We start from the raw sequence: 25,491 nt of genomic DNA, 5'->3' as shown, positions 1-25,491 counted from the left end.
TTATTGTTAGCTAATTGGTTCACTTAACATTTACATATTTATATGTTCTCCGATCATTCTTTAAGTTTTTAATATGTGGATCGAAGGTTAACGATTGGTTGTTTGCTTCGATTTTTTGAGTTTGTGAAGTCAACAACCGATCGCTGGCTTTTGATTTGCATGTTAAAATTTCAAGACAACGATCGAATGCAAATCAAAAGCCAGCGATCGGTTCTTGACTTCACAAATCCAAAAAATCGAAGCCAACAACCAATAGTTAACCTTCGATCTACATATTAAAAACTTCAGAATGTCTGAGCATGTTAAAATTTCAAGATGTATATATATATATATATATGTACACCTGAAAATATTACTTTAAAAAATGCAAAAGTTCGTTAGAAAACATCCGCAAGTGAGAATTTTCATGTATTTAAGGCAGATTTTTGATTGGAGAATTTGAATAAGCTGCAAATATTTTGGATCAAACAAGAATGAGTCAGTCATGTTCAATAAGGCCAGAAAAATGCCATTGTAGTGTTCTTATTGCATTTTATGATCTCTTTGTGGCAGTGACACACATTTGTTTGCCTTTGTCATCAGGTTAATAATAAAAGTTACAGAAAACACTGTAAAAGCTGAAACCATGAGCAAAGAATCTGGCTTGCTAACCTTCAGCGATTGTGGTGAGTCGACACTAATTGATGCAAACCTTTCTTCGGATTGCCTTTGCCTGCCAGTTTAAAAATAGTTAGGACGGGAGGATCAACAATGTAAACGAAAGGCTAACTGCTGGCTGGAAACTAAATTGTCTGATTTAGTAAATGTCTTTTAGTTCTTGAATCTAATGAACTTCATCTAAGTTTGCATAAACATACAACGTACGACAACTCTAAATCGAAAATTAAAGAATCTACTCTCTCTTAGGTTATTTATATTCAAAATAACATACAATTGCATGTAGTGCATTAGACTCCTCAGTTGGTCGAAAATCCCCTGGTTATGCCTAGGGACTCAAAGGTACTGAAGAAACTGAAGATGGGAGTTTGATTATCCTCTCTAATTGCAATGCGAAGCACATATGAATTTAAGAATCAGAGCATATCTTATAAGAACTGTCACCGATACATACCCCAAAAAGTCCTTAATAGAATTCCATAAATTCCCAAAACGTTTGGTCCCTTGGCTTGAAGTATGTTTTCTGTGATCTCTATCTTGGTCCGAGTTGCCATGGGCTGTTTCTGGCAAGGAACAGCATAAATGTATCAAAATACCAGAAAATTTGAATAACCATTCTACCTTCATCAAACATTCGACAGTACAATGACCTATTTATAACATCGAGTTAAAATGAAAAAAATACCTGTATTGTTGGAAGAAACCGAATGGCCTCTACGAGATGATTTAAGAGAAGCTAGTTCCTCAACAAGTATACGTTCTGTGTCACTGTTATGACCATCACATTAAGTTCCTCAATCTTAAGAAGATGATTAATATAGTAAAAGATCTCATACCTGATATCTTTGGGAATCAGAACGTTCACTATAAAGATATGATCACCCCGAACAGAAGGTTTATTGAAGTTGGGGACGCCCATATGTCGCAATTTAACTGCATCTCCAGGCTGTATCCCAGAAGGAACTTGAAGATCTTTCATTCCCTCAACAGTTTCTACCTACAGTTGTTTTAAGATCTTAACATCAAAATATATTCATGTAATTTCATCAGAAATATAAAATCATAAAAAGGATAAAAATATTCTCAAGACTCAAGAGGCAAGAAACACTATATAAAATAACAGTCTAGAAAGGAAGATTCCAATTTTTTTCTAAATTTGAAGTATAACCAACCTTTTTTACAGTCCCTAGAATCGCCTCAGTATAATCAACATCTATCTTTGAGTAAAGATTAAGGCCGTCCCTCTGAATTCCTTGTTTTTCATCGATATGTAGGACTATGAAGAGATCACCAGCCTTCCTCCTGAAGGAAAAAAGAAGTGTGAGGAGCTTTATTCAATCAGTTCCTGTATACTAAGCAGAATCAAAAGCAGACTCAGGAAAAGAACACCATTCTGAAAATTGAAACAAAATCTTTTCTTTGATGGTGTCGAGAGCATCCAATAGTTGAGAATAATATTGCAGTTAAAAAACCAAAAAAAGAAAAACGAAGGAATAAGAAAATCATCTTTTATCACAGAAAGAAACAGGCTAAAAAGTTAGCATAATAAGGTTGATTAAGAAACATTTGGTCATTTGGCTTTCAATTAAAACAGTTCATTTTATTTTGTAACTTCAAAATAAGTTTTCTTGTAACAGTTACCAGAAAAGTCATTTAAAGAGTCAGTACTATGGAATTTTTAAAATGAAAAAAGATTGCCTTTGATATTTTAAAATTTCTAAAAGAGATTAAAAGGGCTTAGTAAAGAAACTTAAATTTTGAGCTTCTCCTAGTAAGCATTGAAACAGTTTAATTAATACCGAAATACATTTCCCCCCCAGGTTTGGCCAAACGACATTTTCCGCCCCTGGTTTGGAGAACTATCAATGTTCAACCCATTTTTCATTTTCAACTGTTAACTTTAACGCTAAGGGTAATTTAGTCATTAAGACAATAATATGTTATTTAAACAAACCAAAACACTCCAAAAAGCAAAAACTATTTAAGCTCTAATTCAAATCTCAATTCATCCAATTTAAATTAAAAACATGTAAATTTAAAAAAAAAAAATATTACATAACCACTGGCCGGCAAGCCAATCTAGGTTTGGCCGTCGCTGCCAGGCCGTGGTTGGTTGCTCCCTGGCTTCGATGTCAAAAAGCTTGCTATCCCCATTGTTACAACAATCTCCCAATATTTTAAAGTCAAATCTTCCCCAATTCGAATATGAAAACCCACTTCAATTGAATCCATCTAACACCATCAACACAATCAATCTATACAAGCAAACAAACAAATTGATTCTGCCCCTTCCAAAACACGAAACCATGACCTTCTTTCTTCCAAATCAAATCAAAAATAAAAATCCCAAAATCAACTAATTGATTGGAGCTGCTGGGTTTGCATGCTGTTGGACCTAGAGGATTAGTGACGGCATGGCGGATATGGCCGCAACAATGCTACCTCCCTCCTGGTCTGTCACAAGCAAGCCATCTCTAGGACACTGTCCACCCTCCAGCTGTTCTCCTTTTCGGCTGTGAATTTGTTTTGGATTGTGATTTTTTGTTTTAATTTATTTTGTTTTTTATTACTAGTTATGGTTTTGATCATTGAGTGGGGCTGTGAAATGGTGAAAGAATGTTGTGAAAAGAACGAAAATTTTGTATGGATTTTGATTTGAGTTTTGATGGCCAGATAAATTTTGTTTGGGTGATAAATGAATTTAGAGAGTGTTTGTCTGGGTAGATTTTAATTAGGATTAACTAAATTCTGATCAATTTGGATAAAATATCAAAGATTTGCTTAATTTTAAGTTAATTTAGAATAAATTAATCTGATGGGTAAAATAGGTATTTTAATGGTCAAATCTAAATTTATTATGGCTGGAACGTTGATAGTTTCTCAAACTAGGGGTGGAAATTGTCGTTTCGCCAAATCTAGGGTGGGAACATGCATTTTGGCCTTTATTTAATTATCCACGAACTCTTAGTGAACTGCAACCAAACAATGGAAGAAAATAAAACAAGGAGAGATATGAACATTTAAAGACCTCTTTTAGCCTATAAACAAGAAGTATCAAACATGTACTACATTTTTAGACCATATTTAAACTTTTAGATTGAATGATGACTTTAAATATATCAAAATCAGGTGAACAAAGTAAGTCTTGTGCTCCTCCTGATGTATTAATGTGTTCAATCAACATGCATTGCAAGCGAGGAAAGTGTTAGAGCTTAAGTACTATTGGTGAGCCTTTACCTATTAATTTAGCTTTTGCATTGGGCGAAAACTTAACAATCTTCATTTGTATACTCACCTCATCTTATCAAAACTCCCCTCTCCTTGAATTTGCATGGTGGCCCCATCATGAACACCAGGTGGGATAACCACTTCCATACTTCGCTTTGACTGTACTTTACCATTGCCACTGCATACTCGGCAACGATCAGTTATTATCTTGCCATCACCACCGCACCTGGAGCAAGTAGATACCTATAAATAATACAGTAACATCAGTGCAGTATACACTACAGGAGGTAAACCTATAAATAATGTGATGCAGATAAATCAAGTAACACATAATTAAGCAATACTACTTGCTCTCATATAAAAAGACGCATTATAGAAATGTGAACACATGACATATCACTTTTCCTAATTATGTCAGATGATAAAAGGAAAGAAAGTAATTTACAAATTTCCCAAATTGGATGGGAAAATGGCCACAATAGTTTCACAATTCATATAATTGTGAATAGCCCTAATCTAGTAAAAGGGCTATTATAATAAACCTTAATACCGTTTATAGACCTTTCCTACTCATCCAAGAATTGTATTAAAGCAAACCTAAACCTGATTGTTTATAAACCTTTTATTCATAATTAAAATTAAGATAAATCAAATCATATCCAAATAATTAATTTTGAGATATAAATTGTGAATTCTAGGCATTTATATCATATACGTATGCTAATCTTGTTAAATGTCTCAAAAAATGGTAATTGTGATTATGTTATTTTAATCAGTCTAACATAATAACCTGTCTAAATTAATAAAATTTTCTGGTTCCAACAATATTACTTTAGACAAATTCTATTCTCTTTACTCTAATTTTTGGAGTTTAAACCTTAGGCCTTGCAGCCTGTGAATTCATGCCTTATTTGCCAGAATTTGCAGGATCCAATTGTGAAAGGCCCTTCCCTCCTACACTAACTAGTACCCACACTCTCATTAAGATTCCAATGATGCAAAAAGAACATTAGTGAGCTGCCTTCATGTTGCAAAGGATATCAATATAGCATATCCCAACATGTTGGACTTCATTTCATGTAAAAGCAGAAGATAGCAGGTCCACCTGCCAAATCCTACTCACAAGCAACATACAGTCTCCCTTACTGAACGATAAAAAACTTTAGAAGCAACTACAATACCATAAACAATCATCATTGTCTTTCTAGTATGTAAAATTACCTGTGACATAATTCCAAATGGTGTTCTCTGGGTTTTTGTAACCCCCCCTCTACCGCCACAAGCATTACATGATTGAATGCAACTACTAGATTTAGCACCTGTTCCACCACAGTTATCACATGTTTCAAAACAAGAAACTTCAATTTCACGCCGTCCTCCAAAAATTGATTCTTCAAAGCTCAAATGGAGGTCGTACCTACAATGTAAAGAAACTCACATTAAGAAAAACACAAAATTCTGCATTTAGGCAGCAGTACACTTAAATTAATTAGGAGGTATACTAATAATGATAAACAAAAATATAAAACGAAAACTAAAGCAAAAGAAGTTGTCAGAAAGTCGTGATTGTAAGACACTGTGTTTCTTATTATTTCTTGAGAAAATGCAAAAAACGCACAACTACCTTCTTCATGTATCACCAATGCATCAAGTAGGTAAGTTAGACATCCTCGCATTACGTATAAACTTATTGTATGTGTTGATACTATTCACCAACAGATTTCTGTATTCCATTATCTTTTTTCTTATTTCAATGTTCTTAATGTCATAATTTTATTGGCATCTATTTACTAAAAATGGGGGGCTGTTTTAATAGGTCAATATTTAATGATTACTCTCCAGATACTTACTGAATGTCCAAACTCCACTTTCCTTTGCTTCTCAAATTGAAGTTAATGCCTCCAGCCTCACCCATTCCTCCAAAGAGCCCATCTGAACCACCAAAGAATGCATTATATATTTCAAATGGATCAACCTGAAAATAAAATGTAGATATGTCAAAAAACCAGAAGCAAAATCATGCATCAACAACTGCTTGGATCCATCACTACCCCAACAAGAAAAGAAAAGCAACAGAATTGGTCTCTTGAGAGCATATAGCAAAAACATCATGTTCACATGACAACCAAAATATGGCTGTTTATGAAAACACTTTCAAATATGACCTTACCCCCTCTGAACCACCGCCCGATCCATCAAATTGTCCATTTATACCTGCCTCACCAAAGCGGTCATATAAAGATCTTTTCTCATTATCTGACAGGACCTACACAAATGCTTTATTAGCCAAAAAATAAAATTAAGGAGATAAAGAGAAAGCAGAAAATGTATATACAACATAAGCAATCGAGTCTGAAAATTTTTAGAGGTTGAATCCCCTAGATCAATATCAACACGTCATCACTAGAAAAAAAAAAAACAATGCCACTTACACAGAAATTATGAATCCAGGAAATAAATAAATGAAAATTCAATGCCAAATACTTAAGAACAAATTAGAAAAAGAGAAACGCTAATAAAATTTTCCAATTCACACTCTAATATTTTCTTTCTTTAAAAGAAACTAACTCTCCTTTACACTTGCTGCTTCTTCTCATGCCAAGTGTCCAGCCCTTATGTGGATTAATGCCTTTGTACTATGTTTTCATTTTATTTAGATAATTCACAAAATAGTTCACAATTAGCATGAAACAAACAAAAAAGAGTTAAAGAGAGTAAAAAAATAAAAGAAAGTGTAGCTGGCACTCCTAGAAAACTAACCACGTAATTTTATTGAATCCGAAAATATATTTACAATAGGCAACCACATAGAAGATAGAGGAAGATGCATTTACATTTGGAAGAAAAGTAGTTACCTCATACGCAGAACTTATTTCTTTGAACTTTTCTTCTGCCCCAGGACTCCTGTTTATATCCGGATGATACTGTGAAAAAAAAGGAATTTTTTGTTTTAGTAAGAAACTGGAAAATTATGCCATCCAAAAGAAGATACAACAGGGACAAGGTCTGAGAAGAAAAAAGATGAAGCTGTCCTTGGAAACAAAAGGGCTAAACAAATGAAAAAAAAAAATAGAACAATTTTTTTTTTTTTTTTTAGGTATGATAATTGGCCACCCCTTGATACAACTCGAACTCAATGCCAGGGGGTGCTTTCAAAACAAATTTCTCATCATACAAACATGAATGTGCTGTATATTTAGTTACCAAAAAAAATGTTTTTATATATGCTAGGTACCAGGAAAAACTAGCATATATAAAAATATTAAGGAGATACATATGTTATCTACTTTTACAAGTCTAAACTTGTTTCAGAAGATTCTCAAGGTCAACTATTCTGGGTTTTTTCTCTCCTACTAATAGCCAGAAATTTACATTAGGATGGGCTAAATAATGTGTATATCTGTAATTATTGTTATTCACTAATAGGCTTTCATACCCTAATTAATTCTACAATAAACCAAATTCAAGAAAATAAATGAACAATGTCATTCAATCATACAATACAACTAAAACTAAACTGTAATCCAAATTTCACAATTTAAAAATAACATTATAATCTTAGTCCTAATCACAAATGTAATCAAGTCAATCCTTTACAACAAAGTACATAAGAAAAATAAACAACAAAGAAGAAATTCAATTTAAACATACAAACACAAAATGAAGTTTCCATACTATGAACCAAAATCATGACCTTTTCGCCTCAATGAAGCTTAGTAAAACTAAAAGGTTCGTTCGTTATTCGTCTGAATATGAATGTATAATAATTTTCCTTCGTCTGAATATGAATGTATAATAATTTTCCTTACTTTCAACTATCAAATAATGCCCTTATGATATTCATCATCTATTTCTCACTTAATCATTTGAAACCGCCTTCGCTTCAATTATTAGTAGCCTCTCGAAAAAGTCGAACAAGCTGAACTAGCTGGTATCCACTACTAAGAACATTGTCTTGAACAATAGCATAAAGTTATTAATAGGAACTAAAATGGTGAAATTTCCAAATTTATTATTAAGGCAATTTAATTAGTAAATAGTCAGCTCTGTTCACAATCAACTGACCTTACGTGCAAGCTTTCTGTAAGATGTCTTGATGTCCTGCAACGTGGCGTTCCGACCGACATTCAAAGTCGAATAGTGATCATTTCCTGCGGCCCTGATTGTCCCAAGTCGATGACATTTCTGATTCTTACTCGAAATTCCATATTTGAGGCATGGAATTGGGCGGAAATTTGTTACGTGGCTGAGATTGGCATGGATTACGGGCATAATTTTCACGAGTTTGAGTTGAGGAGCATTTGAAGAAGACGCTGCTTGTTATAGTTATCGGTTATACAAGGGTTTTGGGGAGGTTTTGTGTCTTTAAATAAGGGGGGATTTGTTTATTCGACAACAATTGGGATTTAATGAGTTTGTCATACTTCAGGGGCTTATTTGATATTTTGATCAAGATCTCCAAGTGTATTCCTATCTAACCATTCTTTTAATTTTATTACCATTTTGCCCTTACTAGTAAAAATTTGAACCTTCTATGATATTTTCCAAATCTAGTGTCCTTTTTGAAATTTACAAAATAAGTGTCCTTAAATGATAATCTTCCCACGTTAAATGTAAAACTCAATTATATTCAAACAGTGAAGCACTGCAGTAAAAGTTGGGGCTCAAAATGGCACAGTTGAGCTTAAATTAATCCAATTACTTTTCCATTTTCACAATCTGATCCCTATTTGATTCGAGACTCTCGAAAGCTGAGTTGCGATGGCTGTTAAGAAGATACTAACGTCTCCATTTGTTGGAATCACAGCTTTGGTGGCGTTAATTGCTCTAATTACAAGATTTTCCTCCATCAAATTCAAACCCCAGCAGGTTCGGATCATTATATTATCTCTATTCAGTTTTGCATATATTTTGAATTAGAAATTGAATTGATTTTGCTTCTGCTGTTAGAGATTGTTCAGTGTAGAAGAATTGGCTTTGTACAACGGAACTGATGACTCGAGACCGATTCTCTTAGGCATTCTTGGGTAATATTTTTCATTCTCTGTGATATATGATTTTACTTACAAGAACTGACTTAGCAGTTACTTATTTTGATGTTTATTTGGTTGTGCTTTTGAATTAGATCGGTGTTCGATGTAACGAAAGGGAAATCTCATTATGGTGTGGGAGGAGGTTACCATCATTTTGCTGGAAGGTTTGTGGTTTGTTCTTTCACTTAAATGCTATTCTTTTGTTTCTAACTAAGTTGTACATAAAAAATTGAGCATCTTCAAAGTTATTCGAAGAGCCTAAAACGTTGTTAAATATATTGTATTTTATAAATTATGTCTCTAGACCTGCTCTGATAGCTTTTTCTTTTCCTTGCAAACACAGAGATGCTTCCCGTGCATTTGTTTCAGGAAACTTTACAGGTGCAAATGGTCAATTGTAATCTTTATTTTATATAGAGTTGTTTGTGATGATGAAAATAAGAACAAAATGAAAAGGCTTGGATTTGTATATAGTAATACTTGTCGGCTTGAAAAGCCAAGTAAATTGGTTGAATCTTGTATGTTAGTGTCCTTCTCTCAGGCAAAGTGCTGAAATTGAACAAAATTTTAGAGCAATGCGAATAAAACATTTAGCATGTAAACAGTTTCACTCATTTATATACATATGCACACAGTGGTATATACACACACCCGTCGTCAATAAGCATCAACCCTAAATGTTAATTTTATGCTTGAATCAGAGGAGAGGCTTATATTATTACTTCATTATCATACTCATCTTCTCTAAGTCCTTATTTCTTTAGAGTTTTAAGAAGTACTTGCCGTAATGTCTTTCTTTCAGGTAGTTTACCTGTTTTCTGGTTTTACTTCTAAGAACTGCTAGATGAGATCTAAATCTAATCATACTACTTGACCAAATGGAGTGATTTACTGCTGTTTGTCTTTTATCCTTCACTATCACTGTTCATTTTATTTGTTTTTTTCTTTTATGTTGTTTTTGACGCAGGAGATGGACTCACTGATTCACTGAATGGTCTATCCAGCACAGAGGTAATTGTTTTGTATGCTTTATCTTGTTGAAGTGCTCTAGTACCTGTCAAGGGAGTCCTTCCTTGATCTTTTCATGCCAAAGTTTAGCTCTACTTTATCACTACACTGTTATCTTGGCATATAAGATAAATAGTTGTTAACATTCCAATCCTTTGAGATCTTATTTGATCTTGATTGATCTTGTACATACAAATTAGGTTGCTGATCAAACAGTGGAAAAATAAGGAAATTTGAGCAAATATTCAGTAGTTAGATGATTTTGGACTTCAATTAGCAATCTCCTGTTATTATGAGTTTTTCTTCTGAACTGCTGGTCCAGTTTTCTTTTCTATTATCGAAAAAAGAAAAAAAAAAAAAAAACCTTTGCTTCATGCTTTGCTAAGTTTCAGTTAAATTATTGCATTACATTTTTGGGTTCACTTATTTAATATTGTAGGTAAAGAGCATTGTTGATTGGCGGGACTTTTACTTCAGAAGCTACACGTGAGTCTTACATCATTCATCATCTCTTTTCCTTTGCTCCTTCATTGGAATTTAAATTAAGCACTCATCCTTACTATCAATTGTACTTCCCTTGTTCAAATGTTATTGATATATGAGTCTAGATCTGATGTCAATGTTCATGTGATGAAATTTTAGTGTTTGATGCTTTGAGATCCTTACATTATTTGAAATCAATTAATAGATTTTCTGAAATTAGTTACTAGTCTGCATGGGGAAATGATACTTGTTGCTAATTCGCAGTTAGAAAAATTTGGAATTTTTCAGAATTGTAAAATAATCATTTTATCCAAAAACTTAAGCTATCAAGTAGGGCTTCAACTTTAACATTTAAGTCTAATAGATCTTCTCATGCGCACCAAAACAGATAACATACTTAGGAGTCAAGCCCATAAATTAGAACATATAATAGAAGGGTCAAAGCAACCTTCAATATAGATTATTAACATCTCAGAATATTGTTACTTAATCTTTTGATTTAAAATTTGAGACCATTAATCTAATTTAATCTTATGGTTGAAAGAGTTACTTAGTTAGCATCAATAGCTTCTTTTTAATTTCCCTTTCCCAACTGTTGAATTGGATTAGACGGATGGTTATTAAATGATGTCCAAAATTTCAAGTTATAGTGATCAAAATCATTAGATGCACATGAATCAGGATACTATATTTTCTGTTTTGTTAGCGGCTATAAGCGAGCAATTTTAAAAGAAATACAAAATTTAAAATGTCGATGAACATGAACAGTCTTTGGTATTTAGTCAAGCCTTACTCCTGTTGTCAGATTTTCTGGCAAGCTGGTAGGTCGTTACTATGATAGTCAAGGAAATCCCACAAAATATTTGAAAGGAGCTGAAGCTAAGGCTAAGAGAGGTGCTCAACTTTTGGAGAAACAGAAGGCTGAAGAAGCCAAACAACCAGGTTGCAATTCAAGATGGAGTCAGGACGAGGGTGGAGAGGTATAATTTAAAAGAACTTGGAGCATCATTGAGTTGCAGTTTTCACAATTTTTTATTTGTAGAAAGCTCCTGTACTCTTTAGTCTCCATCTTGGCATGATCTATATTCTATAGCGAAGCTATTCCTGACCATTTAAATTGGAACTGTAATGTCAATTGAATGAAATTGTCTGTTTGATTTTGCCAGGTCTGGTGTGAAAGCGGCGTCCCGAGGTTAGTTCAGAGACCTATAGAAATTGCTTTGACGGGAAAGATGAGTAAGCGATGCGCTTGTTTTGAAGTAGATCAGCTGGATCAGCCAGGACTGGAAGTCTACGAAGGATGTGATTATCTTGCCAAGACGTGCCGAGTTTAAATTAAGACACAGGTAGGATTCTTGTACTCTAGATCTTAACTTTCCCAGATGATTATATACATATATCAGAAAATTGGGAGAGAGGAAATTGACAGAAGTGATAAAATATTTATCTTCCATGTTCATCGATAGTTTTGTATTTAGAGTAATGCTACAGTCACCGAAGTAGTACACCGAATTCATGTATTGAATGACGTGACAAAATCCTGACCGTTAATTAATATTAAGTTAAAATTAATCAACAGTCAAGATTTTGCCTTGTCATTCGGTGCATGAATTCGATATACTATCGTCGGTGACTGTATTATTTTCCTTGTATTTAAACATGTATAATTTTCTATTCGAAAGTAGAGATGATTTTTTTTTTCCTTTTCTTGTTCAGATCTATAAAAGAATAGATCGATATATTTTCACATTTTGAATTCATATGGGAAAGTATGATAATAGTATAACGTCAGCCATACCACGAGCCAATATCACATGAATTTTTAATTTAACTACTCCCATTCAAATGACACAATTTTAGGCCTAGAAAGGAAGCATTTTGCATAAACTTCTTGGTTGAAGCAGTTGGAACTGCCCCATATATTTTGACTTAAAACACATTCATTCACCTCATGGTTCACATTCAACAACAAATATATAAAGAAAACAATCCCTTGGACTATATCACAAGGGCTGCCAAATGCATCAAAATATGTGTATTTGTCTAATTATAGGACGATTGCATGTGACGTTACCGTATTAATGTAATGTCATACGAATTAATAAGACGGTGATACAATTTAATCGATCAGATATACGTATGTAATGTTTACGGATTGATTGAATATATATACATATACATATATACATATACGTCTTGCTGTAATATTCTAGAAGATGATAATGCGCACCGTGTCTTATCATGAGATAAGTACAGACAATCTTAAAATGAAACAAAATAATTTAAAACGTTTTCAACGTGGTCCAAAACAATGGTCAAAGTCTATTCTTTTCACCAAACCCTTTCATGGCTGCACTCTCTTGTCTTAACTTGGAAAACATCAAGGATAAAAAGGAGGAGGGAAGGAGAGAGGGTAAGATGTGAAGTAAAGGAAGATGGAGCTGAAGAAGAAAGGGCAAATGATTTCGGGGAATCGAAATCCAATTCCAGTCCATAGCCAAGTGAAAAAGATCAAAGAGGAGGAGTGTTCTTCAGAGTCACCAGGAGGAGGAGGACAGCAGCCTGAGATGAGACCTGTTCTTAGACTCAGAGAGATCACCTCCATCTCCAAGCAGCTTTCAAGATCACCTCTTGGATTAGCCTCCACACCCATCTCTGTAGGCCACTACTAGTACTAGCTCATTCAACACATCAAAATAGAGTTTGGTATCATTCAGATTGTAAAAATTTCCACTATTTCATAAATTAGAATTTTTTTTTTTTCTTTCTCCAAGATGTGACCTGTTTACGCGTACCTAGGCTAATCTTTGGAGAAAGTAGATTATTTTTATTTTATCAAACCCCAAGTTTATCAATATAACTCTATTATATAATATAAAATTAGTGATCATAATGAAATATACCAAATATTATTTTAGTAAAATAGATATTTTAGTAATATAATTAGCCTAATAATCTTTGGTAATATGATAATTTTGTTAGTATGACAACGAACCATTATTCATATGACCTTTTAAAAAGTAGAAAGCACCTGAACGTGGATTTACATTTTTAACCTTCACTTTCAGGGTGCTAAGTGAACAACTTTCGAAATCATGGAGGTGGTTTGTGAGGAAAAGATCGATACTTGACATAAGTTTGTAAGTTTGAAAACCTTAAAGGTTGTTTCTGAAATTTGTCAAAACATTTTTCTTTAATCCATTTGCAAATGACCATGCTTCGGAAAATCCACCCACAAAAACGCTCTTCGGACATGGCTTTGAGATCCCCATTTCGTTCGCCTTCAATCTCTCAAAACCCATTTCTGAAAGGTAATATTTCATCTTTGTTAGCTCACTTGCACAATCTCACAAATTCAAGCTCCAAAAATGAAGTTTTGTATTGTTTCGAAAAACCCCTTGAACGATCCTCACTTGCTAAATTCCTCAAAGAAAATTGTCGATCGGGTAACTTTACTCTGAATGAAGCATTGAACTTTTTTTATTACATGATTAATTCGCAACCCATTTCTCCAATTTCATCATTCAACATATTGTTTGATGCACTAGCTAAGAAGAAGTATTATTATGAAATGATTTCGCTTTATAAGTGTTTTAATTCAACTGGGTTGTCTCCAGATTTTATTTCTTTGAAAATTTTGATTAATTGCTTCTGTAATATTGAAAGGTTATCGGATATGTGCTTTGAATTAGATCGGTGTTCGATGTAACGAAAGGGAAATCTCATTATGGTGTGGGAGGAGGTTACCATCTTTTGCTGGAAGGTTTGTGGTTGTTCTTTCACTAAATGCTATTCTTTTGTTTCTAACTAAGTTGTACATAGAAATTTGAGCATCTTCAAGGTTTTCGAAGAGTAGAACGTTGTTAGATTCATTGTATTTTATAAATTATGTCTCTAGACTGCTCTGATAGCTTTTTCTTTTCTTGCAAACTCAGAGATGGCCCGTGCATTTGTTTCAGGAAACTTTACAGGTGCAAATGGTCAATTGTTATCTTTATTTTATATAGATGTTTGTGATGATGAAATAAGAACAGAATGAAAAGGCTTGGATTGTATATAGTAATACTTGTCGGCTTGAAAAGCTAAGTAAATTGGTTGAATCTTGTATGTTAGTGTCTTCTTCCGGCAAAGTGCTGAAATTGAACAAAATTTAGAGCAATGCGAATAAAACATTTAGCATGTAAACGTTTCACTCATTTATATATATATGCACACAGTGGTATATACACACAACGTCGTCAATAAGCATCTACCTAAATGTTAATTTATGTTGAATCAGAGGAGAGGCTTATATTAGTACTTCATTATCATACTCATCTTTCTCTAAGTCCTTATTTCTTTAGAGGTTTAAGAAGTATTGCGTAATGTCTTTCTTTCAGGTAGTTGACTGTTTTCGGTTTTATTCTAAGAACGCTAGATGAGATCTAAACATACTACGAACAAATGGAGTGATTTACTGCTGTTTGTTATCCTTCACTATCACTGTTCATTTATTGTTTTTTTCTTTTATGTTGTTTTTGACGCAGGAGATGGACTCACTGATTCACTGAATGGTCTATCCAGCACAGAGGTAATTGTTTTGTATGTTTATCTTGTTGAAGTGCTCTAGTACCTGTCAAGGGGTCCTTCCTTGATCTTTTATGCCAAAGTTTAGCTCTACTTTATCACTACACTGTTATCTTGGCATATAAGATAAGTAGTTGTTAACATTCCAATCCTCTGAGATCTTATTTGATCTTGATTGATCTTGTAAATACAAATTGGTTGCTGATCAAACAGTGGAAAAAAAGGAAATTTGAGCAAAATTTCAGTAGTTAGATGTTTTGGACTTCATTAGCAATCCCTGTTATATGAGTTTTTCTTCTGAACTGCTGGCCAGTTTTCTTTCTATTATCGAAAAAAGAAAAAAAAAAAAAAAAAACCTTTGCTTCATGCTTTGCTAAGTTTCAGTTAAATATGCATTACATTTTTGGGTTCACTATTAATATTGTAGGTAAAGAGCATTGTTGATTGGCGGGACTTTATATCAGAAGTACACGTGAGTCTTACATCATTCATCATCTCTTTTCCTTTGCTCCTTCATTGAATTTAAATTAAGCACTCATTACTACAATTGTACTTCTTCCTTGTTCAAATGTTATTGATATAGAGTCTAGATCTGATGTCAATGTTCATGATGAAATTTTAGTGTTTGATGCTTTGAGATCTACATTATTGAAATCAATTAATAGATTTCTGAAATTAGTTACTAGTCTGCATGGGGAAATGATACTTGTTGCTAATTCGCAGTTAGAAAAATTGGAATTTTCAGAATTGTAAAATAATCATTTTATCCAAAAACTTAAGCTATCAAGTAGGGCTTCAACTTTAACATTTAAGTCTAATAGATTCTCATGCGCACAAAACAGATAACATACTTAGGAGTCAAGCCATAAATTAGAACATAATAGAAGGGTCAAAGCAACCTTCAATATAGATATTAACATCTCAGAATTGTTACTAATCTTTTGATTAAAATTTGAGACCATTAATCTATTTAATCTTATGGTTGAAAGAGTATAGTTAGCATCAATAGCTTCTTTTTAATTTCCCTTTCCAACTGTTGAATTGGATTAGACGGGGTATTAAATGATGTCCAAAATTTCAAGTTATAGTGATCAAAATCATTAGATGCACATGAATCAGGATACTATATTTCTGTTTGTTAGCGGCTTAAGCGAGCAATTTTAAAAGAAATACAAAATTTAAAATGTCGATGAACATGAACAGTCTTTGGTATTTAGTCAAGCCTTACTCCTGTTGTCAGATTTTCTGGCAGCGGTAGGGCGTTACTATGATAGTCAAGGAAATCCCACAAAATATTTGAAAGGAGCTGAAGCTAAGGCTAAGAGAGGTGCTCAACTTTTGGAGAAACAGAAGGCTGAAGAAGCCAAACAACCAGGTTGCAATTCAGATGGAGTCAGGACGGAGGTGGAGAGGTATAATTTAAAAGAACTGGAGCATCATTGAGTTGCAGTTTTCACAATTTTTTATTTGTAGAAAGCTCCTGTACTCTTTAGTCTCCATCTTGGCATGATCTATATTCTATAGCGAAGCTATCCTGACCATTAAATTGGAACTGTAATGTAATTGAATGAAATTGTCTGTTTGATTTTGCCAGGTCTGGTGTTGAAAGCGATTTTTTTTTTTTTTTTTAGGTATGATAATTGGCCACCCCTTGATACAACTCGAACTCAATGCCAGGGGGTGCTTTCAAAACAAATTTCTCATCATACAAACATGAATGTGCTGTATATTTAGTTACCAAAAAAAATGTTTTTATATATGCTAGGTACCAGGAAAAACTAGCATATATAAAAATATTAAGGAGATACATATGTTATCTACTTTTACAAGTCTAAACTTGTTTCAGAAGATTCTCAAGGTCAACTATTCTGGGTTTTTTCTCTCCTACTAATAGCCAGAAATTTACATTAGGATGGGCTAAATAATGTGTATATCTGTAATTATTGTTATTCACTCATAGGCTTTCATACCCTAATTAATTCTACAATAAACCAAATTCAAGAAAATAAATGAACAATGTCATTCAATCATACAATACAACTAAAACTAAACTGTAATCCAAATTTCACAATTTAAAAATAACATTATAATCTTAGTCCTAATCACAAATGTAATCAAGTCAATCCTTTACAACAAAGTACATAAGAAAAATAAACAACAAAGAAGAAATTCAATTTAAACATACAAACACAAAATGAAGTTTCCATACTATGAACCAAAATCATGACCTTTTCGCCTCAATGAAGCTTAGTAAAACTAAAAGGTTCGTTCGTTATTCGTCTGAATATGAATGTATAATAATTTTCCTTCGTCTGAATATGAATGTATAATAATTTTCCTTACTTTCAACTATCAAATAATGCCCTTATGATATTCATCATCTATTTCTCACTTAATCATTTGAAACCGCCTTCGCTTCAATTATTAGTAGCCTCTCGAAAAAGTCGAACAAGCTGAACTAGCTGGTATCCACTACTAAGAACATTGTCTTGAACAATAGCATAAAGTTATTAATAGGAACTAAAATGGTGAAATTTCCAAATTTATTATTAAGGCAATTTAATTAGTAAATAGTCAGCTCTGTTCACAATCAACTGACCTTACGTGCAAGCTTTCTGTAAGAAGTCTTGATGTCCTGCAACGTGGCGTTCCGACCGACATTCAAAGTCGAATAGTGATCAGTTCCAGCGGCCCTGATTGTCCCACGTCGATGACATTTCTGATTCTTACTCGAAATTCCATATTTGAGGCATGGAATTGGACGGAAATTTGTTACGTGGCTGAGATTGGCATGGATTACGGGCATAATTTTCACGAGTTTGAGTTGAGGAGCATTTGAAGAAGACGCTGCTTGTTATAGTTATCGGTTATAAAGGGTTTTGGGGAGGTTTTGTGTCTTAAAATACGGGGGGATTTGCTTATTCGACAACAATCGGGATTTTTATGAGTTTGTCATACTTCAGGGGCTTATTTGATATTTTGATCAAGATCTCCAAGTGTATTCCTATCTAACCATTCTTTCAATTTTATTACCATTTAGCCCTTGCTCTCTAACTTATTGAAGCCAATACAGAAAGCACAAAAATCATTTTTACTAGTAAAAATTTGAACCTTCTATGACATTTTCCAAATCTAGTGTCCTTTTTGAAATTTACAAAATAAGTGTCCTTAAATGATAATCTTCCCACGTTAAATGTAAAATTCAAATTTTATTCAAACAGTTAAGCGCTGCAGTAAAAGTTAGGGCTCAAAATCGTACAGTTGAGCTTAAATTAATCCAATTACTTTTCCATTTTCACAATCTGATCCCTATTTGATTCGAGACTCTCGAAAGCTGAGTTGCGATGGCTGTTAAGAAGATACTAACGTCTCCATTTGTTGGAATCACAGCTTTGGTGGCGTTAATTGCTCTAATTACAAGGTTTTCCTCCATCAAATTCAAACCCCAGCAGGTTCGGATCATTATATGATCTCTATTCAGTTTTGCATATATTTTGAATTCGAATTTGAATTGATTTTGCTTCTGCTGTTAGAGATTGTTCAGTGTAGAAGAATTGGCTTCGTACAACGGAACTGATGACTCGAGACCGATTCTCTTAGGCATTCTTGGGTAATATTTTTCATTCTCTGTTATATATGATTTTACTTACAAGAACTGACTTAGCAGTTACTTATTTTGATGTTTATTTGGTGAAAGGATTATAATAAAAATGTAATTAACGAGAAAGATGTAATCCATATAAATGCCATATAGATTAGAATGAGACATTCCTCCGTTTATGATTTTATTCGAGAAAATGGAAGAAAAAACGAAAAAAAAGACTTGACCATTCAAGTATTTCACTTAATGCATTTTTATTTTTCGTGTTTTCACATATTGTTTTCAAACATATATATCGAACACATTTCATTCTTCATATTTTTCAATCATTTTTAATATTCTAAAAAATATAGAAAATAAAAACACATTTTTCAACCATTTTAAATATTCTTAAAATATAAAAAATAAAAACATAAAATTTATGATAGAATAATGCTACGTTTGCAATTTCCTACGTGATAATTCGTCTTTCATTAGTTCCTAAAATGGGACTTACTTGTTTATATAGATCCAATCTATCTATTTACAAGATAATCAATATCGAATTATAACATCCACGTTGAAGGATGTGAGAAAAAATTGTGAGATTTGATTGTAACTTTATCATTATTGTTTATAGAAAAGATTTTGGGATTTGGTGTGAAACCTTATAGAAAATAACAAACCGTTCGCTTCCTTGTGTTCCGCCTTCACTTTGCTTCCATGGGAGGCTGAGCCATGCCTGTTGCCTAAACCCTTTCATTCATTCACACAGTTTATCAAACACTTACCATACATTTTCTCTTTAAGAAAGTGTGTTTTCATTCAATATCTTTTGAGAAAATAGAAAATAAAAGACACCAAAATTCTTAAAACAATAAACCGTCACTCCTTTCTTTGTCTTCAGCGTTTCAATTGGGCTTCCATGCCAGACTGAGCCATGCCTAAACCCTTTTGAAAACCCACCGAACAAACCCCTTAATTAGTTCACACATTTGTTTCAAACACTAAGAATGCGTTTTTCTTTTTCAACACAGACTCTCATTCTTCATGGGCTCTCGCAGAACCTCGAAAGCACACCTTCTTACATTCCTCTTTCCTTCTAATACACGCCTCTTACCATCCTCTTCACAGCTTCTTCCTGCTTTGGCTTTAAAATCCATTGATAATAGTAGTAATAATCATCATCCTTTGACTCTCAAACCCAAAACCAAAACCAATGACTTCTCCTCAGCCCCAGGTTTGTTTGTTTCACGTGCTTTTGTATTTAGCCGATATATTCATTTAAAGGGTATTTGTAAAATTAATATCTCTGAGGACAGAGAATGGATTAATTTTATATGTTTTTGAGTACATTTAAAGAGTGTCTATGAAACTGATCTTTGTGTTTGTTTTGGGGTTCTTTCTGAGGATATAGGTAGTCGGTGTTTGGGTTTGCGGCCGTTGGATGTTTTGACGATTAAGTTGAAGGAGCTGGGGATGGATATGGAGAAATGTGTCCCTGGCCAGTATAGTTTGCTTTGTCCAGCTGTAAGTTGTGTTCTTTGAGTTAAATTTATGCGAATCAGGTTTTGTTTTGTTCAATTTATGGGAATCGGGTTTTGTGTTGTTCTCTTCGTTTTCCTTGAATGTCTTGGCTTATGCACATGAGTTATGGACATTTTTTTTTGAGGTTTTGTAGATATTAATTAACTTGCTGTGTAATGAGAATTGTACTAGAAAAAACAAATATCAATTTAAGAAATCGAGAAAGGCTAACCAAATTTGAATTGCTTTACTACAAATTTGTGAGGATGATTTACTGTGATGTGTTGGTTCCATGAAGCTGCCGGTAGATTTGAACTTAATTCTTGATTTAATTTCTTGATGTAGATCTGCTTTCATATCTTCATGTTTCATTCCTTATCCAATCTTACTGATTAACAATAATTTTGGTTTTGTTGTTTTTCATTGTTCTTTGTATATTAGTGCAATGGTGGTGATTCAGAGGAAAAAAGCTTGTCTGTTTACATCAGCCCTGATGGGTATCCTTTATAATTTCTTCTTTTCTGTTCTTAACAGATCACCACTTACCTCTCTGTTATTTTATTTNTTATATGATGGAACTCCCTGCAAATAGAACCACAGCCACGCACACACAGCACACAAACACAGGAAATGCACAAGTGAAAGAAATGGAAGTTTATATTAATGGAAACTAAGATAGAGCAACCAGCCAAATGACAAGGAAATAGAAATAACAAGCAGATTCCCAGCAATTCGAGGAGCTGGGGACCTCCCTAACCAGCCAATGATTAATATTCTAGATATCTCCCCTCCTGACTTTCATCTTCTTAAATAATCAATTCTTCAACCAACTGACAGCAAGGTGTCCCTTTCCATAAAAAACTTTCCCTGTACGTGTCCCTTTTCACAACAGATTTCCCATGCCTAATCACCCTCCTTGCACACGTCATCATTCTCTACTTGACTCACACTTATTGTACCCTTGCCCCTCTTCCTTCCCCTGCCCTTGGACTCATAGACCTTACGTATGGGGGGTCTAACAATACCCCCCCTTGAAGTGCCACCTTGTCCCCAAGGTGGAATTGAGGAAACTGAGTATTGATGACCTCAAAAGATTCCCAGGTGGCGTCAAAATTAGGCAGGTCTTTCCATTTGATGAGTACCTCGGTGGAGCCATTTATCAGATTCTGCACATCCAGCACTGCCTCGGGTTGAACCTAAAGTTCCAGATCTTCTGTGAGACAAGATGGTAGAGGCTGTACAGGGACTGAACTATGGAGGCAGAGCTTCAATTGGGATACGTGAAAAACGGGGTGAATACGGGCTACTGTGGGTAGTTCTAATTTGTATGCCACCTGACCAATCTTTTCGATCACTCGGAAGGGTCCATAGAATCGGGGACTCAGTTTTTCATTCAACCGTGTGGCTAGAGATTTAAACTTGTATGGCTAAAGCTTGAGATAAACGAAATCTCCTGGAGAGAACTGGATGTCCCTTCGGTGGCTGTCTGCTTGGGTTTTCATATGAGCTTGTGCTACTTCCAGGTTATGTTTAAGGTCTTGAAGAAGGGCATTGCGTTCTCGGATCCGCTGGTTTACTTCATCGACCGCAGAGGAGTAATCGGTGAGTTTAAGGAGAGTCGGAGGGTCTCGACCGTACAATGCTTTAAAGGGTGTCATCTTAGTGGATCGATGGTACGTCGTATTGTATCAAAATTCAGCCCATGATAACCAGTTGGGCCATTGACGGGGCTGTGAGCTGCAGAAACAGCGGAGGTAAGTCTCTAGACACCGATTCACCATTTCACTTTGGCCATCCGTTTGAGGATGGTAAGCCGAACTGAATTTCAGAGCTGTACCTGAGATTCCAAAAATTTCCTGCCAAAAATGACTCATAAACAATCTGTCTCTATCTGAGATGATGGTTTGAGGGAACCCGTGAAGATTCACTATTTCCTTGATGAAAACTAAGGCTACCTCCTTGGCTGTATAAGGGTGTGACAGAAGTAGGAAATGGTTGTATTTAGTCAAGCGGTCCACTACAACCAGTATGGTGTCAAACCCTTTGGTTCTTGGGAGGCCTCCGATGAAATCCATAAGCATGTCCTCAGGGTTCTCTACCCTTTGGAGAGAACAAGGCCCTTCTTCCCTTTGGAGAGGTTGGTCAGGAAAGTTTTGTGGATATGGTGTTCAAGGCAGCTGCAAATTTGGACTTTACGAATATTTTAAGAGGCTTTACTCTGATGTCTTGGTAGATTATAACAGGACTTCCATATTCTTTTCTCCAGTGCATCGGCTCAAATTTTTGCTGATGTAGCACTCTGCCCTTTTGAATCAGTCAAAGTTCGTGTTCAAACTCAGCCTCATTTTGCAAAGGGTTTGAGTGATGAATTTCCAAAAGTTCATGCAACTGAAGTACTCGCTGGGTATGGTCCCCAAAAGCCTGATGTCAACTTTTTCCTTCTTTCATGATGTTTACTTAAATTTGGAACATATTTGATTGCAGTTTCTCGGAATCTTCCATGTAATCTTACTATTCACTGCTTTCAATAATTTTTGTTAAGTTGTATTGGCTAATATCTTAGCTAATCAATTTAACAATCTTTAGGTAGAATAATAATTATTGTATTTGCAAACATGTATAGCATATTTGGCAAGCTTACATTTTAGCATTCCTGAAAACAGTCCCTATCTAGTTATGCACTCCTGATTATGATTTCCATCAATTATCAGTTTAAAACTGTTAAGAGTTTAACAATATGGTTGGGTCAATTTCTGTAAGTTTATGTCTTTGGGATTGGCTGTTTTCGACATACTAAAAAAACATAATTGACGTAGAATACTTGTTTGGAGTCTTATGAGTTAGTATGTGTTTTTTATCAATTTGACTTGTCTGTCAATTCAAAATTTGGCCTTGCATGTGAAAGTATGTGCTAGAGCTTAAATACAGTTTCAGAATCTTTCCTATAGACTTAAGTTTTTGGAATGGGTGGTGTTTCCACAAGAGTTCGAGCAAATTGGTTAAAATGAGATTAATGGCATGTTGTGACATGACTTGATGCATCGTGTTGCTAGTGATCAGTGTTAGTTGCTGTACTTTTGAGGGCCTGGGATACCTATATTGTCCGTCTTCTTCAATTGAGTGATGCTTCCATTCTTTGTTATATTTCTATCTTTCATTGCTGTATCATATTTTAACCTCTGCTGAAATTAATCTATGGGAATGAGAAATTGTACTAGTGATTTAGTGCCCATGAGTGCGGTATGCAGAACTTATGTGCTTAATTATCAGAGTTGCCATCAGTTGAGTGCCACTGGCTAACAGAGTAACNCAACTGAAGGACTCGCTGGGTATGGTCCCCAAAAGCTTGATGTCAACTTTTTCCTTCTTTCATGATGTTTACTTAAATTTGGAACATATTTGATTGCAGTTTCTACAGGGGAATTTGGGGTCGGAATCTTCCATGTAATGTTACTATTCACTGCTTTCAATAATTTTTGTTAAGTTGTATTAGCTAATTAATTTAACAATCTTTTGGTAGAATAATAGTTATTGTATTTGCAAACATGTCTAGCATATTTGGGAGGCTTACATTTTAGCATTCCTGAAAACAGTCCCTATCTAGTTATGCACTCCTGCTTATGATTTCCATCAATTATCAGTTTAAAACTGTTAAGAGTTTAACAATACGGTTGGGTCAATTTCTTTAAGTTTATGTCTTTGGGATTGGCTGTTTTCGACATACTATAAAAACATAATTGACCTAGAATACTTGTTTGGATTCTTATGTGTTAGTATGTGTTTTCGATCAATTTGACTTGTCTGTCAATTCAAAATTTGGCCTTGCATGTGAGAGTGTGTGCTAGAGCTTAAATACAGTTTCAGAATCTTTCCCATAGACTTTAAGTTTTTGGAATGGGTGGTGTTTCCAGAAGAGCTTGAGCAAATTGGTTAAAACGAGATTAATGGCATGTTGTGACATGACTTGATGCATCGTGTTGGTAGTGATCAGTGTTAGTTGCTGTACTTTTGAGGGCCTTGGATACCTATATTGGCTGTCTTCTTCAATTGAGTTATGCTTCCATTCTTTGTTATATTTCTATCTTTCATTGCTGTATCATATTTTAACCTCTGCTGAAATTAATCTATGGGAATGAGAAACTGTACTAGTGCTTTAGTACCCATGAGTGCAGTATGCAGAACATATGTGCTTAATTATCAAAATTGCCATCAGTTGAGTGCCACTGGCTAACAGAGTAACAGTTAGCTATTAGCTTATTCTTGCCTTCTTAGAGTTATTAATCTGAGTCTTTAATTTGACAACCTTTTCATCATTTCTCTTTTATTAATTGTTTTGACTAATCATTATTTGCAGTCTCTATGATCATGTTTTCATCGTTTGAGCATTCGGTGGATCTCATATATAAAAAAATTGTTCAAAAGAAAAAGGAAGATTGCTCCAGAGTTCAACAACTTGGAGTAACATGTTTAGCAGCCTATGCAGCTGGAGCTGTTGGTACTTTAGTTTCTAACCCTGCTGACAACATTGTTGCCTCTCTTTACAATAAAAAGGCTGAAAATGTGATACAGGTAGCTCCTTTTAATTACCTTTTGTTTTTCCTTTTTATGTTAAGTATATCAAGTAAAAGTGATCAGTTGCATTAGTTTTGGTATAATGATTCCAGGCTGTGAAGAAAATTGGACTCTTTAATCTGTTGACTAGAAGTCTTCCTGTTCGGATCACGATTGTTGGCCCTGTCATCACTATGCAGTGGTTGTTTTATGATACCATCAAAGTTCTGACTGGATTGTAAGTTCACATTTCTTGTTTCTCGAAATATATATTGTGGATATATAGAGAAAGACTCATTTTCTTATGACTGATGTCACTCACCATAACAGTTCTAAAGGACACCTGCTACCAATGTAATGCTTAAAACCTAATCATGGATAGTTGTTTTGTTGTGCCACATTCACAAATGTGCACCATAGCTGGACAACAGTGACCTTCATAGCATCCGAATCATGCTCGAAGTCCTTTTCACGCTAGGATAAGGGGGCCAAAGGTTACATCTTTGGGGAGAATGACCACTACGAGAACTCCCCATCTCCCTAGGATTGGAAGACAACACAGTCAATATTTAAACAGAGGCCAGCCCTCTCACAAGGGACATCAACATTACACCCTTAGACCCTGAAGTTCCTACTCTTAAGAACTTTGCATTACAGCCGTAGTCACAGTCCCCGACTAGACTTTCGGTAACTTTTCTTCTCCCTAGCCCTCACTAAATTAGCCTCATTCAGCTTTGTTTACTTAAGCGTCGGAGTGCCTACGGCAAACACCACCTTGGTGTTTTCCGTTGTTTCACGTTTATTTCCTTACGTGTGCAGGTGCAGCAGATCGCTAGTGACATCAACCTCACGGGATTA

At 34.5% G+C, this 25,491-nt stretch overlaps 2 protein-coding genes, 1 long non-coding RNA gene and 1 pseudogene across 4 annotated transcripts; 3 read left to right on the top strand and 1 right to left on the bottom strand.

Moving 5' to 3' along the window:
• Positions 1–487: 487 nt before the first annotated feature.
• On the bottom strand, positions 488–17,830 carry LOC116123523 (chaperone protein DnaJ). Of its 2 annotated transcripts, none has more exons than XM_031409283.1 (11): positions 17,575–17,830; positions 6,741–6,809; positions 6,056–6,151; positions 5,736–5,860; positions 5,107–5,302; positions 3,953–4,128; positions 1,830–1,959; positions 1,494–1,654; positions 1,343–1,425; positions 1,112–1,220; positions 488–712 (listed from the first exon to the last, which is right to left on the bottom strand). In XM_031409283.1, the coding sequence occupies exons 1-11, from the start codon at positions 17,779–17,781 to the stop codon at positions 523–525; spliced, it is 1,542 nt and encodes a 513-aa protein (XP_031265143.1). In that variant the 5' UTR covers positions 17,782–17,830; the 3' UTR covers positions 488–522. The 2 variants fall into 2 exon arrangements, with proteins under 2 accessions (XP_031265143.1, XP_031265144.1); XM_031409284.1 differs by having other exon boundaries at positions 1,112–1,214.
• On the top strand, positions 8,568–12,112 carry LOC116123524 (membrane-associated progesterone-binding protein 4). Its single transcript, XM_031409285.1, has 8 exons — positions 8,568–8,754; positions 8,836–8,912; positions 9,011–9,082; positions 9,262–9,299; positions 9,886–9,929; positions 10,366–10,412; positions 11,215–11,389; positions 11,576–12,112. Exons 1-8 carry the CDS (start codon positions 8,647–8,649, stop codon positions 11,741–11,743), a joined length of 729 nt encoding a protein of 242 aa, XP_031265145.1. The 5' UTR covers positions 8,568–8,646; the 3' UTR covers positions 11,744–12,112.
• LOC116123525 lies at positions 14,351–15,431 on the top strand. The gene is made up of 3 exons (XR_004127042.1): positions 14,351–14,380; positions 14,936–14,979; positions 15,403–15,431. It is a non-coding gene; the product is annotated as an uncharacterized LOC116123525 (long non-coding RNA).
• Positions 17,831–21,307: 3,477 nt separating the features above from the next.
• Positions 21,308–25,079, top strand: LOC116123553 (annotated as a pseudogene).
• The last annotated feature ends 412 nt before the right edge of the window (positions 25,080–25,491 follow it).

This window comes from Pistacia vera, unplaced genomic scaffold (assembly GCF_008641045.1).
Source record: "Pistacia vera cultivar Batoury unplaced genomic scaffold, PisVer_v2 Contig143, whole genome shotgun sequence".
Taxonomy (NCBI): Eukaryota; Viridiplantae; Streptophyta; class Magnoliopsida; order Sapindales; family Anacardiaceae; genus Pistacia; species Pistacia vera.
The sequence above is the reverse complement of the archived record's forward strand: the minus strand, read 5'-3'. Positions and strand labels throughout refer to the sequence as shown.

What these genes read in the sequence shown, in the direction of transcription:
- LOC116123523 (XM_031409283.1), bottom strand. Translation starts at nt 17,781, where the DNA reads ATGCCCGTAATCCATGCCAATCTCAGCCACGTAACAAATTTCCGTCCA. An exon ending in AAGTGGAGTTTGGACATTCA is followed by an intron (nt 5,303 to 5,735) that starts GTAAGTATCTGG and finishes TTTACATTGTAG; the next exon opens with GTACGACCTCCATTTGAGCT. An exon ending in TCTATTAAGGACTTTTTGGG is followed by an intron (nt 713 to 1,111) that starts GTATGTATCGGT and finishes TTAAACTGGCAG; the next exon opens with GCAAAGGCAATCCGAAGAAA.
- LOC116123524 (XM_031409285.1), top strand. Translation starts at nt 8,647, where the DNA reads ATGGCTGTTAAGAAGATACTAACGTCTCCATTTGTTGGAATCACAGCT. An exon ending in ATTCTCTTAGGCATTCTTGG is followed by an intron (nt 8,913 to 9,010) that starts GTAATATTTTTC and finishes CTTTTGAATTAG; the next exon opens with ATCGGTGTTCGATGTAACGA. An exon ending in TTTTACTTCAGAAGCTACAC is followed by an intron (nt 10,413 to 11,214) that starts GTGAGTCTTACA and finishes TCCTGTTGTCAG; the next exon opens with ATTTTCTGGCAAGCTGGTAG.